The sequence below is a fragment of the Ictalurus punctatus genome, chromosome 12 (assembly GCF_001660625.3).
Source record: "Ictalurus punctatus breed USDA103 chromosome 12, Coco_2.0, whole genome shotgun sequence".
Lineage (NCBI taxonomy): Eukaryota > Metazoa > Chordata > Actinopteri > Siluriformes > Ictaluridae > Ictalurus > Ictalurus punctatus.
The window spans coordinates 17,333,538-17,349,023 of record NC_030427.2 but is presented as its reverse complement, the minus strand read 5'-3'; the positions used below and the strand labels follow the sequence as shown (position 1 = coordinate 17,349,023).

Below are 15,486 nucleotides of genomic sequence, written 5' to 3'. Positions count from 1 at the left end.
CCATTTCAATGTACTTGAATGAAGTATAAAGTAAAAGTAGTTCCCAAGAAAAATAAAACAAAATACATAAATGCAGCTCTTAAAGCAAACATTAACTAGCCCAGATAGTACACATACGTCAACACTTTTAGTCATCCGTGAGTGTAATGTTTTACTTAAATCAGTCAATGTTATAAGACAGCACCCCCTCTTGGTGATTTAATAAATCTACACACTCTCCCCAAGTGATAAGTTTATTGTCCCTTCATGTAACCAATTTGAGAATTATGGGGTTTTCCAAATAAAATGGTTCACAGTCATGTTTGTGTATTATTGTATAAAATCTCAGCCTGTACATTACTTCTGGATCTGTTTCACTGCACAGCACTGCAGCTCAAACCAGATCTGTTGTTGGTCGGTAAAGTAGATTGAAGACTAAGCATTAAGCTGAAACCCTAAAGAGCGAGACAGTGAGATCGACGCTGGATCATGTGTTTCAGTTAACGTGAAATCCAGTGATGGCTTCAAGTATTGAAGCTGTCCAGCCAGATGTGTTGAAAATGGTTAAATTCATGAGGGTTTAGCTGCACACTAGAGGCCCATAGTGGTCAAAGGAATATAGGCCTGTGTGGCATATAAAACTGCACTACAATATGTGTGTGAAGGCAATATCACATAAAGGAATTTCCTGAAAGTGTATTACTCTTTTTTTATTATAGCCTAGAAAAATGTTAAATAAAACATTTAATTGTTAATGGGAGAGGAGATGTGGTGCAGTTTCCTGCATTTTATTCCTGTATTACTGAGTTAGTTGCACATCACTTGCACTGCTTTTAAAGATCTTAACGCAATCATGTCGGAAAGAAGAAAATAGTGAGGAAGATTGTGCAGTTATTCTTTAAACAGGCAGTGACTGGGGCTTTGGGATTGAATATGCTTGCATATTATTTGAGTGTGATGAAGTGCTTGTGTAACTTCTAAGATGGCAAGTGAAATCAATGAGAAATTTTTTTTTTTACAGTAAAATAAAATAGCATATGCATGTACAGACTAATCCTTCCCACCCCCACCCCTGAATTATATTGTTTTTGCTATACACTGAAGACATTTCAATTTGATGAATATTACACGTTAGATCAGAATTTCAGCCTTCATTTCCTGATATTTACATCTAGACGTGTTAAACCATTTAGAACATGGCACTTTTTGTATGAACCCACCCAAAACATATTGGAACATGTGACTGATGGGTGTTCCTTGCTGCCCAGGTGTGTCCTGTTAGATTGAACGTTTAAAGAATTAAAAGCTCTGAATGTCTATTATTGGTTTGAGCCCGGAGTTTCACCTGCATTTGTTGTTAAAATAAATAAACCAACATGAAGGCCAGAGAGCTGTCTATGGGAGAAAAGCAAGCCATTTTTCTGTTGTACTAACAACCAGACATGGAACAGGTTGGCCAAGGAAAACAAAAGCAGTTTATGACAGAAACATTGTGAGCACTGTGAAGAAAAACCAAAAAACAACAGTTAATGACATCACGAAAAACCTCCACAGGGTAGGGCTGAAGGTATCACAATCCACCATTGAAGAAGACTTCAAGTGCAGATATATAGTGGCCAAACCACAAGATGCAAACCACTCATCAGCAGTAAGAATCAGAAAGCCAGACTGGAATTCACAAAGAAATACAGCGAAGAGCCACAAAATTTCTGTAACCAAGATAAACCTCTTCGAAAGTGATGGAAAGGCCAACGTGTGGAGAAAGAAAGGATCTCCTCATGATTCAAACATACAAGCTCATCTGTGAAACATGGTGGAGGTAGTGTCATGGCTTGGGCTTGCATGGCTGCTTCTGGAACAGGCTCACTAACCTTTATTGATGATTAACTCATAATGGTAGCAGCAGAATGAATTCAGACATTTACAGAAACATTTTGTCTGCCAATTTACAGACCCAAAACACACTGCCAACTCAACTCACTGCCACCACTGTGAATGCATACGAGTTTAATTCGATTCCTCATAGAGAATGATGGTGGAAAGCTAAAAATGAAAAACAATTTATGAACAAATTCACATAAATGAAATGTACATGTAGTGAATTTTTAATTGTTCAGAATGCATAGCAAAGCAAACCATAAAATAAAGGTATATATTATTTTAGTAGAAAGTACAGAAACCAGGACAGAAATCTGTTTACAGCCAAATTACTGAAAGCTGTTTCACTCACAGATCTAGCCTATCTGCAGAGTCAACACATTCTCCTTTAACAACTTTACTGTTTTTGCTCAGGTTTTCCTTATTACACATAGCGCTTATGAGCTTATTGTTTTGTCAGGATTTTTACTTCTACTTGTTATTATTCTTTTCCTCTCACATTTCCCAACTAACAAACAACCCAGAGGCAATTCACACTGCAGCGGTGTGCAGTTGTGTGTGCATGATTTAGACTGAATATCAGAGGTAGTGCAGAGGTAATATCCTTTTCTTTAATTCTTCAACTTTATTGTAGTCAAAAGGTGTAGAAACAAAAGTGATAACAAAGGGTTCGATTGTAGGTGTGGATGATGCCCTGTGAATTCTCGTCTTGCGTTGGTGGGATGGGCTCTGGATCCACTGACCCTGACCAGGATAAAGCAGTTACTGAAGATGAATGAATGAATGAATGGGTTTAAATACTTTCAGTATGAAGCTTAACTATAAATTGTAAATTACAATTAATGTATTCTTGCTAAAGCTATGTGACTCACATAAGGCACTATCTATCCATCTTATTACAGAGGTCTTAGTCATTAAAAGGAATTTAAGAAAAGCACAAAGTTACACCAACATGTGCTAGAAATGCTAGAAAATGTTTCTTTTCTCCTTTCTTTTCCCAGCATGTAAACGGCTTCTTCTTCTTTCTGCTAAAACTTTGACTGTCTGATAAAAGACAAGGCAACAAATACTGTGTTAAGTCTTTAATATTTTCAATTTTCTTTTGTTTAGAAATATTGCACATGATCAACATGCCTGCTTATGAGCTTACGCTCATCTTTCTCATCCAAAAATTCCTTCTTCAGAGTCAGATAATGACAATTTATTGGATACACAATCAAACGGTGAACACACATACATGTACAGGTGTGCATGTGTGTGTGGGCAAGCATTTATCTGATGCTGGGGAATGAATGAGTTAAGTGCCAAATGGTTTTGTTTTTTTTATATACCTGAGAATCCTCTTATACCTACATTAATAACCAGCTCACAGGCATAACAGTCTTCTAGTATAGATTATATTTTGGGGCAAGTCTGATCTGCCTAGGAGCATATTAGGTATAACATCATATCCAGTACGCTTGCTCACACACACACACACACACACACACTATATATATATATATATATATATATATATATATATATATATATATATACCCGGGAATACTTTATTAGGAACACCTGATCATTCAAACATTCATGCAAGTATACAATCAGTCCATTACGTGGCAGCAGTGCAATGTATAGAATCATGTAGATACAGATAAAGACCTTCAGTTAATTTTCACGTAATTGTTGGTGCCAGATATTTCACAAGCTGCGGATCTCCTGGGATTTTCATGCACAGTAGTCTACAGAGCATCCAGTTCCACTGAGTGGGTGGAAATGCCTTGTTGATAAAAGAGGTAAAAGGAGAACGGCCAGACTCGTCCGAGCTGACAGGAAGGCTTTTTTTGATTTGTTAATTCAAATAAAAACTCTTTACAACGATGGTGAGCAGAGAGAAATGAAAAGCATTTCAGAACACATAATACACAGAACCTTGAGGTGGATGGGCTACAACAGCAGAAGACCACATCGGGTTCCACTCCAGTCAGCTAAGAACCAGAATCTGAAGGTACACTGGCACACACAGAACCTTTAAAGACTGAAAGGAAAATACATTGGTTGGTCTTTTCCAGTTTTTTCTCCCACAACACTACAGACAGTTTTCTGTGAAAATTCCATGAGTTCAGCAGCTTCTGAAATACTCAGACCAGACCATCTGGAACTAACAACCATCCCACAGTCACTGAGATCGCATATTTTCCACATTCTGTATCTGCATGAGTTATACATTGTGCTACTGCCACATGATTGTCTGGCTGAATAATTGCATGAATGAACAGGTCTAGATGTTCCTGATAAAGTGGCCAGTGAGTGTATTTAAGTATATAAGTGAAGACTGGGAAGTATCAAAGTGTCAGTACACTCATTGGGCCTCATTTATCTTTTTTGTGTGTGTGTGTGATGCCCACAAATCCCATAAAAGATAAAGCTCACAGACAGCTAAAAACTATTTCTCAGAAGCAGAAGGGGTAATTATTTTGACTAATGTATACACCAATAAAAATATTATTTAGCAGCACAGCAGCATGTGAAAAGGTTCAGATCTGAAGACAAATTACAGAAAAGGTCAGTTAGGTATGAAGTAAGCGAGGGGAAAAGAAACTGGCTTGGCATGACAATGAAAAATGCAATAACTAGTCTTATTTGTCTTAATTTATGGATTTGTGCTGCCTTGCTTCTTTATTTATAATTTTTCCATATGAAATATTTCTCTAATTAATGTTATTAATATGAAATGATGAGTAAATGAGTGGAGGTTTGCATTAGTTAGTCTCCATATGGTAAGTTTACACAAACTCAGGAGCTTTCCTAGGATACGAACATTCTTCCCAACACAATTTTGTGTAATCAATTTCTGGAAAAAAAAAAAAAAAACCTGTTCATATCAGGCTTGATAAATGAGGCCCAATGTTTGGATAGTTTGTTTGGATTACTTTCTCAACACTCAATTATTCATGTTATACTATTTTTTTAAATGTATTTTTCCTGTATATATATATCATACTGTAACACCTTTATCCTCTTGAACAGTAAATATCTATGGCACAAAAACTGGTCACTCATCTAAAATCTAAAGAAACTTCCCATCAACACAGTCCTATTGCACCAATGAAATATGTGGCAGCTAAAGGAAAGAGGAGATCCTGAGAAATGCCACCTTAACACTGGTCTCAGGTCTTTCCCTTTGCATAATCCTGTTTAAGAATCATCCATGCTTACAAATTCTGGACCAGCCCCTCAGGGGCACTTTCCAAACAAGTTAGGTAACAGTTTAAGAAGAAGCAGAAAATAATATCAAAAAAAGGGTTGTTTTTTTTGTTTTGTTTTTTTAAAGGAAAACTATATGCTACTGAAGGAAAAATAAGATTAACTGAAATGCAGTTGTTGGTTAGTTTCTTTTTACATATCTTGAAAAACACTTTCCTGATTTAAAGTGTGGTCCAGGACCACATATTGTGCAAACGTCTGATAAAAACATTTAAAAAAAAAGGGGGGGTGGGGGGTGGGGGGAGTGAGGTTAGGGGGAGCAAAGAGCCTTAAGCCCCTGAGCCATCATGATTATATACAGTGAGAGGTGGAGAGGAAAGGCCAGAGATAGAGGCATGAGAAGAAGAAAAGTCTTTTTCTTCTGCCCCAAGGCATGGATAGACTGATTGGTCTGTGCTAGAAATGCCACTAGAGTTAATAAGAGAAGAGCAAGCTATTTGGGGTGGGGAGGGGGCGGGGGGAGGGGTATAATTTCCACCAATACGACACAACAACTACAAATGAAAAAGCATGGATTCATAGAGTAACATGAGAGCGTGTTTTTTCATTAATCATGCTAACGATGTTCCATTCGAGAAGACGCACACTGCTCCCTCGGTTTATGTGTTCTGTGTTGATTTCTTTGTTGTTGTGCTGTTTTGGCAGTCACTACAGCTTCTGCTTTCGGCTCAGCTGCAAGTGAGAAAGTCTTCAGTTTGTTGCTTTTGGAAGGTTTGGTTCTGAGCCTGTTTCCCCAGAAAATGGACGTGTCCCATTGCACAAAAAAAACCCGCCTCTTTCTCTCTGGCCATACGGTTATTGTCTCAGTCTCTCACAAATCAAAGTGCAAGCGCGCTCATTTCCCACCAATTTCCTTCAAACAGTCTCAATTGTTTATGCCAGGCAAAGAAACTCTGTGCAGAATGCTGTAGGTGCCACAGTAAGGGGCTCCTAATATAAAGCAAGTGACGGAACAACTACCTGGTGCACTTATTTGCGTGCTGCGGGATGTTTTGTTGAAAAGGTGCTTGTGCCTGTTATGAAAGTTAATTCTGTGCACTTGCATAAAATATACGTGTGTTGGTCAGTCTGTGTAAATGGTCACCTCGAGACAGACAGTGTCCACTGACAGGAAAATAATGACGTGAAAACAAGCGGAACAAAATTCACACAGTTGGCTATAAATTCAACAAAAACCATGCAAGTGCTGTATATTGTCAGTGGACTTGGTTAAATCTGCCTACTGCCCATTCCCACATTCTAACATGTCTATCCTCTCTCTCAGTTTTCATCTAAGATCCTGTGATTCATCCATGCCAGTCTTAGGCTTTTCCCACTCGCAGCCTTTTTCATCTACCTCGGCCACGCCATCTTCACCGGATATAGGGTTGGATGGTCCCGGTGCACAAGCAGAATCTGAGCCACCGAAAGCTCCTCCAATCCCTGCCACCTCTAAACCACCGGGTGTGGCAGTCTGCATGATCTTCTGCCTCACTTCACGAATCTTCAGCTGCAAACACACTTTAGTGGGGAAAGTATCAGAGTAGCGGGCCTGGAAAGCAACTGTGGCCTGGGCTAAGATGAAGAAGAGTAAAGGAAGAAGAGAGGATAAATTTACAGGAGATGAGTATAAAATGGTAAATATTCAAAGACTTCCAAAGATACTAACTGTCAAGAAATATATCTGATTATTTCTGAACATACATGTCCTTAGTCTCCTACCTCTCCTGTCTTCACTCTATGTCTTTTCTTCACTTCTCTTTTTTCAGCATATTTGTAGGACTCTACACTCGGTGATGCATTTTTTAATTTGATCAATCATTGAATCACACTCACAGCCAGCACCCCCTGCATTTCTGAATTGTTTTAGATGGAGGTCTGGTGTGCATCACACCCAGCAGATAGGTGTTGATTTTAACTAGCGATTCAGCCTAGTAACATCCCATATGTGCTGAACAGTGAAGTATGTGGAACGCGGGTGGTTGATACACTACGGGTCCACTTTGAATTCCAGCTAGTATGAAAATGCTGAGTAGGAAGTACTACAGGTTGGTTCAGTATTAGTCTTTGCAAGTCTGAATGAAACAAGGTTGCGGGCTGCTTGACACAACTCCTAATCGATACCCTTACTACATGACATTATTCCATTACTATATTATTATATTCATTTCCACGTTAACAACAAAACCATCAAAATTCTTGCTTGATTGACAATGTCAGGCAGGAGTCAGCTGTAATTGGTTACCTGATGGGAAGAAGGAGCCTTGCTCCTGAAAGAGCTGCATGACAAGTGCACGGCGCTGATCCAACGTACGGCGTAGAGAGTATGGTACACGGTCCAGCTCGCCTAGAATGTCCTCTGTCTCTCCTGTTGAGAGAGGAGATGGCGGTATTGGTAAAGATTATACATCTGCACACGCAAAATAATTGTGCTTCGTTATGTCGATTTGCTGTTTTGTATTTTGTAAGAGCCCATAGTTTATAAATCCAAACATGGTGGCTCATATCCGTGCTAGGTCACGAATGGGGAATACTAAAGATGAGCAATGTCCTTCATGTAATTCCAGGAATGGGAGAGATATTTCCGTTTACATTTATGAATGTGTAAGTGTAATTTAGTGCAATATCTTCGCACCGAATGCTGAAATCATACTACATGTTTTAACCGCTAGTTCAACTGAAGGCAAATTACACACACAGGATAGATCTTTGTATATTTGGAGAAATGGTGTGCATTCGCATAGAAAGCTGTTATATTATCATTCCTACTTATGCATAAATATACTCAATCATAGGCACAATGATGAAACTAAATAATAAAATGAATACTAATACTAGATTATGAAGGAACTTGTGTGGGAAAATAAACGATCAGACAAGTTCTTATTAAGTGTATCAATGTCATACTGTGGAAGTAAGCTATTTTGAGCTATTTTCACATTTTGTACATGCTGATTCTTTGCTGTGCAAATGTAGGCTTTAAACCTTCAATTACAGATCGAGAGCAATGAGCAACATTTCTGGTGGGGTTTTTTTGTCTTAACATCTCAATCATTTTAGAGACAATGAATGTGAGCTCTAATTTTTGTAAACACTATTTGTGAGTATTATACTGTACCGTATAACGGCTAAGTGAGAGAGAGAGAGAGAGAGTTGTTCAAAGAGAATGTGTTGACACACCAGTTCGATCAAAGGTGAATATGTCTCCCTCACACTTGGCAGCACTCTTGGGTGTGTTAGGTTCTGAGCTACAACTCGATAAGCGACGACTCTTCCTCCTTGGAGAGCTGGGGTCATCGACAGAGTCCAAATCTGAGCGAGAAAGACAAAGAGAAAATGAGACCAAGAGAATAACGAGAGTGAGAAAATGTCAGATGGGACAAACAGGTGGAAATAGAGCAACAGAAACAGCATTAGGTAGGAATAGCACAAAACTACAATTACATCTGTCAGTTCTGTTTGTTTGTTTTTGTTGCATTTTAAGACATAAATAAATACACGTACAGTACATCTGACCCACGGTAATAAACAATTATGCACAATTACATTAAATCTAGAGTGATATCATGTTCAACTGTTTACCTGGCAAACATAACAGCCTATAGCATTCGAGATACACAACACCGCCCAATCTAAACAAACCTGACAGTAGCTTAGTGACCTAGCTAAATACATACAGTGAACAGCCAAGAGATTAACGAGAGCCTTCTACTTACTGATGGAAAAGTCCTAAAAGTTTCTAAAGTCACAATCACGTTTTCACTCTGTTTGTGGAAGTGAAATTCGAAGCGCCCCAAGTTGGTAAAACACCTCTGAGCAGTTCCTGTCACATAACCATGACCTCAGACAAAGTCATCCCTCTTCCGAACAAATGATCACAAAGTTATGACTAGTTAAGGATCATACATTTCTTTTCTTTTTTCTTTTTTTTTTACTGTTTTCCCGGAAGTGATAAACTATTGTGTCCATAACACTAGGCACAGGGACAAAAAGCTCTGAAACAAGCATTTTGATTTTAGGTGCATGTATTAAACATGTATTAAGCACATAAATATTTTCAAAAACACACAAACATACAGACGCACCTGTAGAATTCCTCTTCTTGCGGTAGCTGCCGAGTATTGCCCGGGGAGATGTGGCCAGATTTTGCAAGTTGGGGGAGGGCAACGCGCCATCTGGTTTAAACTCTGGCAGCTCAGCTAGGCGCTCCTCGAAATATGTGTCTGACATCACTCTTTAGGGAGAGAGACAGAGTAAAAATGGTTCCATTTCAAAAATTATAATGGGAAAAATAGAAGAACTGCCTGAAATAAATCAGAGTTGCAGGTTAATTATGTACACCTGCACTGTACCTACACTCACTGGACACTTTACTGAATTACTGAATTTCATTTCCTATCTGTTATAATGGCTCATTAGACACACACACACACACACACACACACACACATTCACTGGAAAGGAACCACCACTGACCAGATATTATTTGACTGTTGTTCTGTCGTGGCAAAAACCACACTTTCTTTTTTCAGTTTTCAGCCATTCGAATTCCCCTTATTTCCCAATTTTCGGCTCATCGCATTATTTTTGCATCATGTCTTCCTGGCATAAAAAAAAATCAGTCCCTTGGCCATTGACCAAGTTTGGCATTTCCCTGTAGGATATCGAACTGTGTGGCTCTCTGGATAGTTTTAATTACACTACTATGGGTGAGTATTTCTCTCTTTAACCAGTAAATAAGTTAAAACATATTCTGCTTATTACAATCTGTTGAACCATGTTTGTTCATGTTAGTTTGCTAGTGTGTAACTTTGTTAGGTGCTTGTACTTCTGTTATACTTTATACTGTGTTCCTTATTTGTTTGTTCTCCTCTCTCTTTTTCTTTCTCACAGCCGCCTGTCTGCTCAACTTCTCAAGTCTGGATCGATATTTTCGTCGTCAGCTGGCACATTTAGCCGTGGATTTAACTGCTAAAACTGCTAAATCTAACTGCAACGCTTCCCCTCTTCAATGGAGGAATTTCCTCCTCCACTGTTATATGGTATCCTGCCAACGGTGACCGTTTCCCATGTTTCCACTCAGACTGAGGCTAATTTTACTTGATCTAATAATCAATAAACTATGCATGTTCAGCGACACTGACGTGCCAAGTGTTATACTGGTATGAGTAAATCAGGCTCAAGAGTGTTGCTGAGGTTTTTAAACACTCTGTACACATACTCGCCACTGTCTAAGTCACACCTAACTTTTGCGCCAACTTGTAGCTGTACAACACAGTTACAGCTGATCTTCTTTCCCATGCATAAATTGTGTTACTGATCTTGTCATCTTGGTTGATCTGTATATCAGTACGTAAGCAGTGACTTGTCGCATGTAAACAATATGTGTAACTGTAACTGCTATAAGTTTATAAGTGATTTTCTCAAATTGATAGCCTAAAAAGGTTTAAGGCGAGTACAAGAGGGCATAACAATATCACCAGCTGTGCAGTTGGGAAGTGCTTGCTGGCAGCAGCAGCATTTTCCATGTAACTTGACAGTAAGCGACAGTACCCGTGTGAGTACAGTTGATAGAAGCCCACTTCCAGGTGCTGTCAGTTAATAATGTAGGAGTTCAAAACATCTGCACAAAACATTATTTTGATCCCACTCATACGGTATGTCAACTAGCTCATCTGTTTTATTTTGGAGATGAAGACTGCTCTTTTGGCATATTGTCTTGTGATAATACTATACTCCGCTGTTAAATCATGGAGTTTCTAGGTAAAGTTAATCAAGACTGGCAGGTCTGGTAATATAATATAACTGAAGTAAATGTCAGTGGCATATCGTGGCAGTGCAATATCGTGTAAATGGTCTGCACTTATATAGAGCTTTTTTAACCTTAGCAGTTCTGCAAAGAGCTTTACACTGGTTCTCATTCACCCATTCACACACACACACACACTCACACACCAATGGTAGCAGAGCTGCCATGTAAGGCACTAGCTTGCCATCAGGAGCAACCTGGGGTTCAGTGTCTTGCCCATGGACACTTCGGCATGTGGAGTCATGTGGACCAGGAATCAAACCGCCTATGACTAGTGGACAACCCGCTCTACCACCTGAACCACAGCCGCCCGATATCGGGACAATAAAATCTTTATATCCCACAAGCCTAGTACACAGTGAGACGTAATGGCACAAAGTTGATTTGTTGCTCTGCCACTCACTTGTCCACAGAGCCAGTGGTGCTTTTGAGTGGCGGGGGGCGAGATTTGTTCTTCTTGAGTGTTGGAGTGTCAGTTTGTGTCGGTGGAGGAGGCAGGTCCAAACCACACACCTCTTTTTGTCCAGCCTGAAGAAGACAGATAGAGATAACACAAGAAAACAGGAGAAATGTTAGAACTATACAAAACATGTGACTATAGTATGATAGATGGTAGCATTCAAAATCTTTTGTCATTATGATTACCTCACTTAAGTATTTATTTGAAATGATTTTTAAAAACACAATGGCATTTGATAAGTATAATACACCTTATAAAAGGACATTCTATCATACATAATCAATGCACAATCAATAACTGGGAAAAGCCTCCCAACTAATATTGACTGTTCATGCTCATTTGATTTTAATAAACATCTTGTTTGAAACTACTTTTAGGTTAATGGTATTTGATGCTTGCCTCTCTGCCATGTTCCTCCTTGTTATTAGTTAAAGGGCTTTTGGGGGCTCCTTCTATTCCCCTCTCTCTCACTGCTTTCTCTATCCAAGTAGGCCCCATTCCTCCACCGTCTCTCTCACTGTCACGTTCCTTTCTGCTTGCCTTCTTTCCATCATGCTCTTCCCGTTCTTGTCTTGACGGAGGAAGCTCACCTTGAACGTTGATCTTCTGTGGGCTCAGTGGCAGTTTGGGAGATCCTGCCCTACTTCCTTTGAAGGTAGAAACATAATCAGGTAATAGACCTACTTATAATTGCACTCTGAACAATGAAATTACATCATGAACAATTATTTAAACATACTATAAATAAGGATAAATTCAGCTAATTTGGTCAGTAACTGTAGTCCATAAAACAGCACTAATTAACGTACAATATTCATTGATACACTTTATTTATACTATATTTCTTCATATACTCTCACTGATTCAGACAGCACAATTTCAGCCAACAAGGAGTGTTCTGATTGTTTAAAGCTTTTTCTTGGTATCACTTGTATCAAGACTATTTTGGTCCAAGCGGTCCTACCTCAACCTGTTTTAACAGACCTGCCAACCCTAGTGCATGTTGGTAACCACAGATTACCTTGGGGGGTAGAAATTGGCGTTTCTACATCAACAGGGTTGACCACACTGTTTGGACATTATTTGAAAATCATTCGTTAATCTTTAATCTTTTTGGTTTACTCTTTCAGCCAAAAAAGTGCAGTTTTTGACTATTTTCAGCTGAAATCTTTGGGTGGCTGCCTTAATAAATATAGTTAATGTCACGTATCAAGGTTGCAACGGAGATAAGGTAGGATGCAAGCGCAGGTTGAACAACAGTTTTAGAGAGAGACAGGCAGACAAATCCAAAACGTGATCCAAAAACGTAATCCAGTAACATACAAGGTTCAGGCGAACGGCAAACAGGCATAAACGAGGCAAGGCAGGAATCAACGTCGTGGTCTCGGGATACAGGGTCGATACACCAAACATGAAACATAAACAGCAGCGAGGGACTGGTAGCGGAGAAACCAGCGTGAACTTAACAAACAAAACTAAACATGACATGAACTATGAACTAAGACTATGAAACGGAACATGAAACTAAGGACTGTGACTGTGTTTATCTATTGTAAGGACTCTAAACTAATCGACTATCTAACTCATTCATTCAACATTCCGCATTGTGTGCTGGGAGGCGCACAGTATATATGCGGAGATAATCAGCCTCGTAATGGCTGACGGCTGAGGACGATTCAGACACACGTGAAACTATAGCCAATGACAGAACGGGGAGGAGACATAACAGAAACATAAACAAATGCACGTGTAGAAATGTCACGACTGTCCACAAGGGAAAAGCAGGTGCGCATGCACGCGCGCTCACATGCGCCACAGCGCGCTGCATAAAGGGGAACTCGTGACAGTTAGCTGGTGTTAACTTAAATCAAACATGCATTAATAGATTTGATTTCCCATTAATGAACCCAAAACATTCTCTATTTACACTGACATAAAACAATGGCACAGGATCATAGGAGATTACAGTGGTGAGGATCACAGGAGAGGGGCAGTGGTGGCTTGGCAGTTAAGGCTCTGGGTTACTGGTCGGAAGGTCGAGGGTTCAAGCCCCAGCACTGCCAAGCTGCCACTGTTGGGCCCTTGAGCAAGGCTCTTAACCTGCTGTATCATGGCTGACCCTGCACTCTGACCCCAGCTTCCTAACATGATGGGTTATGTGAAGAAAATAATTTCACTGTGCTTTAATGTATGTGCAACCAATAAAGACTCATGTGAGAAGGGAAGAAGGGGGCGGAGCTTCCAGTGGGTCAGTTAATATCAGAGAGTTCAAAACACCTGCACAGCTGTTAAGCATTCAAGATTCATGTTCTGAGTTGCTCATCTACTGTTTTTATTTGGGGGGAAAAAAGGAAGGACTGCTCTTTTTTCATATTTTCGAGTTTTAAACCATAGCCGCGTACACCGATATTAAAATGCAGAGTTCCTAAAAAATGCATAAAGGTTGGCAAGTCTGCTTCAATATTTGATAAAAATCCATTAGTTGGTGAGGTGAGAGTTTGAAGTAAAAAATCAGTTTATTTGTATCTGCACAAGCAGACAGTGTTAATCCAAAGAACTACTGAAGATTGCTTATATGCAAAGATTTATGATAGAGATTGCTTTGAGAATTAAAGGCAAAACTATTGACATTTTTAAAGCTTCAAAAACAGGCTGAAAAGTGCCATTAACTGTGACACTGAAGCTATTCATGGTACTCCCCATTACGACTTCATGGTGAGTCATGTAACTAGCAGTGAGTCAGTAATTAGAGACATCAATAAGTGAACTCCAAGCCTGTCAAATATAATTACCCAAATGTCTTTTATCAGATGGTGTCTGAGTGCACACCAGTGTGTGAATGTACCTAATGTTTACCTGAATGCAGGTGTGGGGTTGGACTAGCAAGCAGTCCGAGTTCTTCCATCTGGCTTGATGTGTTTGACAACACTGGATCTCTGTGTGTATCTGCCTCTGGCCTTTTAAGACTTTCCATCTTCAATGTGACTTGTGACGGTGAGTGTGTGTAGGTCTGAGAATGCAAGTGCACGTTCGATGCTATAGATGGCTTCATATGAGGCGATGAGGGGGACGTCAGAACTGACAGAGGACTGGTCACATTTTGAGATGTGGTTGTCATGGAAACCACTCCTGTCGCCAGGGTGACACTTGGGCCAGGGTAAAGAGCAGTCACTAGCTGTCGACTTGACTCTGAGGCTGAGGACTGAGGCAAACAGCTGGGGGATGGAACCTGAGCCAGGAGTGGAGGCTGGCCTGTGAGATATATTGAGTGATGAGGGCTCATTCATATTTCTGTTTGAATCAGTTTGAACAGCTTTATGACTGTACATTTATGGGCAAAACAAAACAATGGGCCAAAGTTACTTTTTTTTCCACAAAAGTGTTGAATATTATTCAAAGTTAGGACCTAATTCATGTCAATACATTTAAAACACAGCTTCTAGACAGCCTGTCTGTCATCGGTATGAAGATATTAAACTAAACAGAACAACATTGTTGTGGTATTTTATATATAGTATTGAATTTTACATACCATCTATACACCATACAAGGGCTACAACAACTACTTGACAAAATCAATCAAATTCAACAATAAATATAGTTGGCAAAGAACTTCATTATCGATTAACTGGACTTTGGTATGAATCATGCTGTCAAGACTTACTTCATTTAGACTAAAAGACATTTGATGGAAATAGCAGAGCACATTACAACAGTAAACGAGTAGCAAAGCTATTTCAATTAGCTTGTTAAACTTGTTAAGAAGTTAAATTGTTTTATCACTGATAAACTCTACATTATTCAATATTCTTAGCACATATAATAACTATTTATAATATAGTTTGAATGTCAAGTCAACAAGTCGCTATCCGTCGTTCGGTTCACATTAAAGTCCATCCCAAAAAGAGTCAATTTACTGATTCCATGAGTTGAAAACTAAGAGTCAATCCCAAAGCTTTAGAGTCAATTCCACACACTGAAAAACTCTTACCTCTTGCACACATGACATGCAAATCATTTAGCATTGTAGTGTTTCAGTTAGCGAGACAACCAGTGGATATTTATTGTCTTTACTTTGAATTTGGTCAGAATCGAACAAATCAGGGTTTTGAAATGCAGATGA

General features: G+C 39.3%; 1 protein-coding gene and 1 long non-coding RNA gene across 3 annotated transcripts in view; one reads left to right on the top strand and one right to left on the bottom strand.

The window, feature by feature from the left end:
- Positions 1-2,924: 2,924 nt before the first annotated feature.
- Positions 2,925-15,486, bottom strand: part of cica (capicua transcriptional repressor a) — a 37,371-nt gene continuing 24,809 nt past the window's right edge. For both annotated transcript variants that reach the window (XM_053684082.1, XM_017481741.3), the window contains exons 15-21: positions 14,220-14,615; positions 11,763-12,010; positions 11,307-11,431; positions 9,180-9,328; positions 8,275-8,406; positions 7,340-7,462; positions 2,925-6,669 (exon numbers count right to left, since the gene is read on the bottom strand). In XM_053684082.1, coding sequence (XP_053540057.1) covers positions 6,383-6,669; positions 7,340-7,462; positions 8,275-8,406; positions 9,180-9,328; positions 11,307-11,431; positions 11,763-12,010; positions 14,220-14,615 — 1,460 coding nt within the window. In that variant the 3' untranslated portion in view covers positions 2,925-6,382. The remainder of the gene's footprint in view (positions 6,670-7,339; positions 7,463-8,274; positions 8,407-9,179; positions 9,329-11,306; positions 11,432-11,762; positions 12,011-14,219; positions 14,616-15,486) is intronic.
- LOC128634081 (uncharacterized) lies at positions 8,373-10,414 on the top strand. Its single transcript, XR_008397263.1, has 3 exons — positions 8,373-8,511; positions 9,755-9,803; positions 9,988-10,414. It is a non-coding gene; the product is annotated as an uncharacterized LOC128634081 (long non-coding RNA).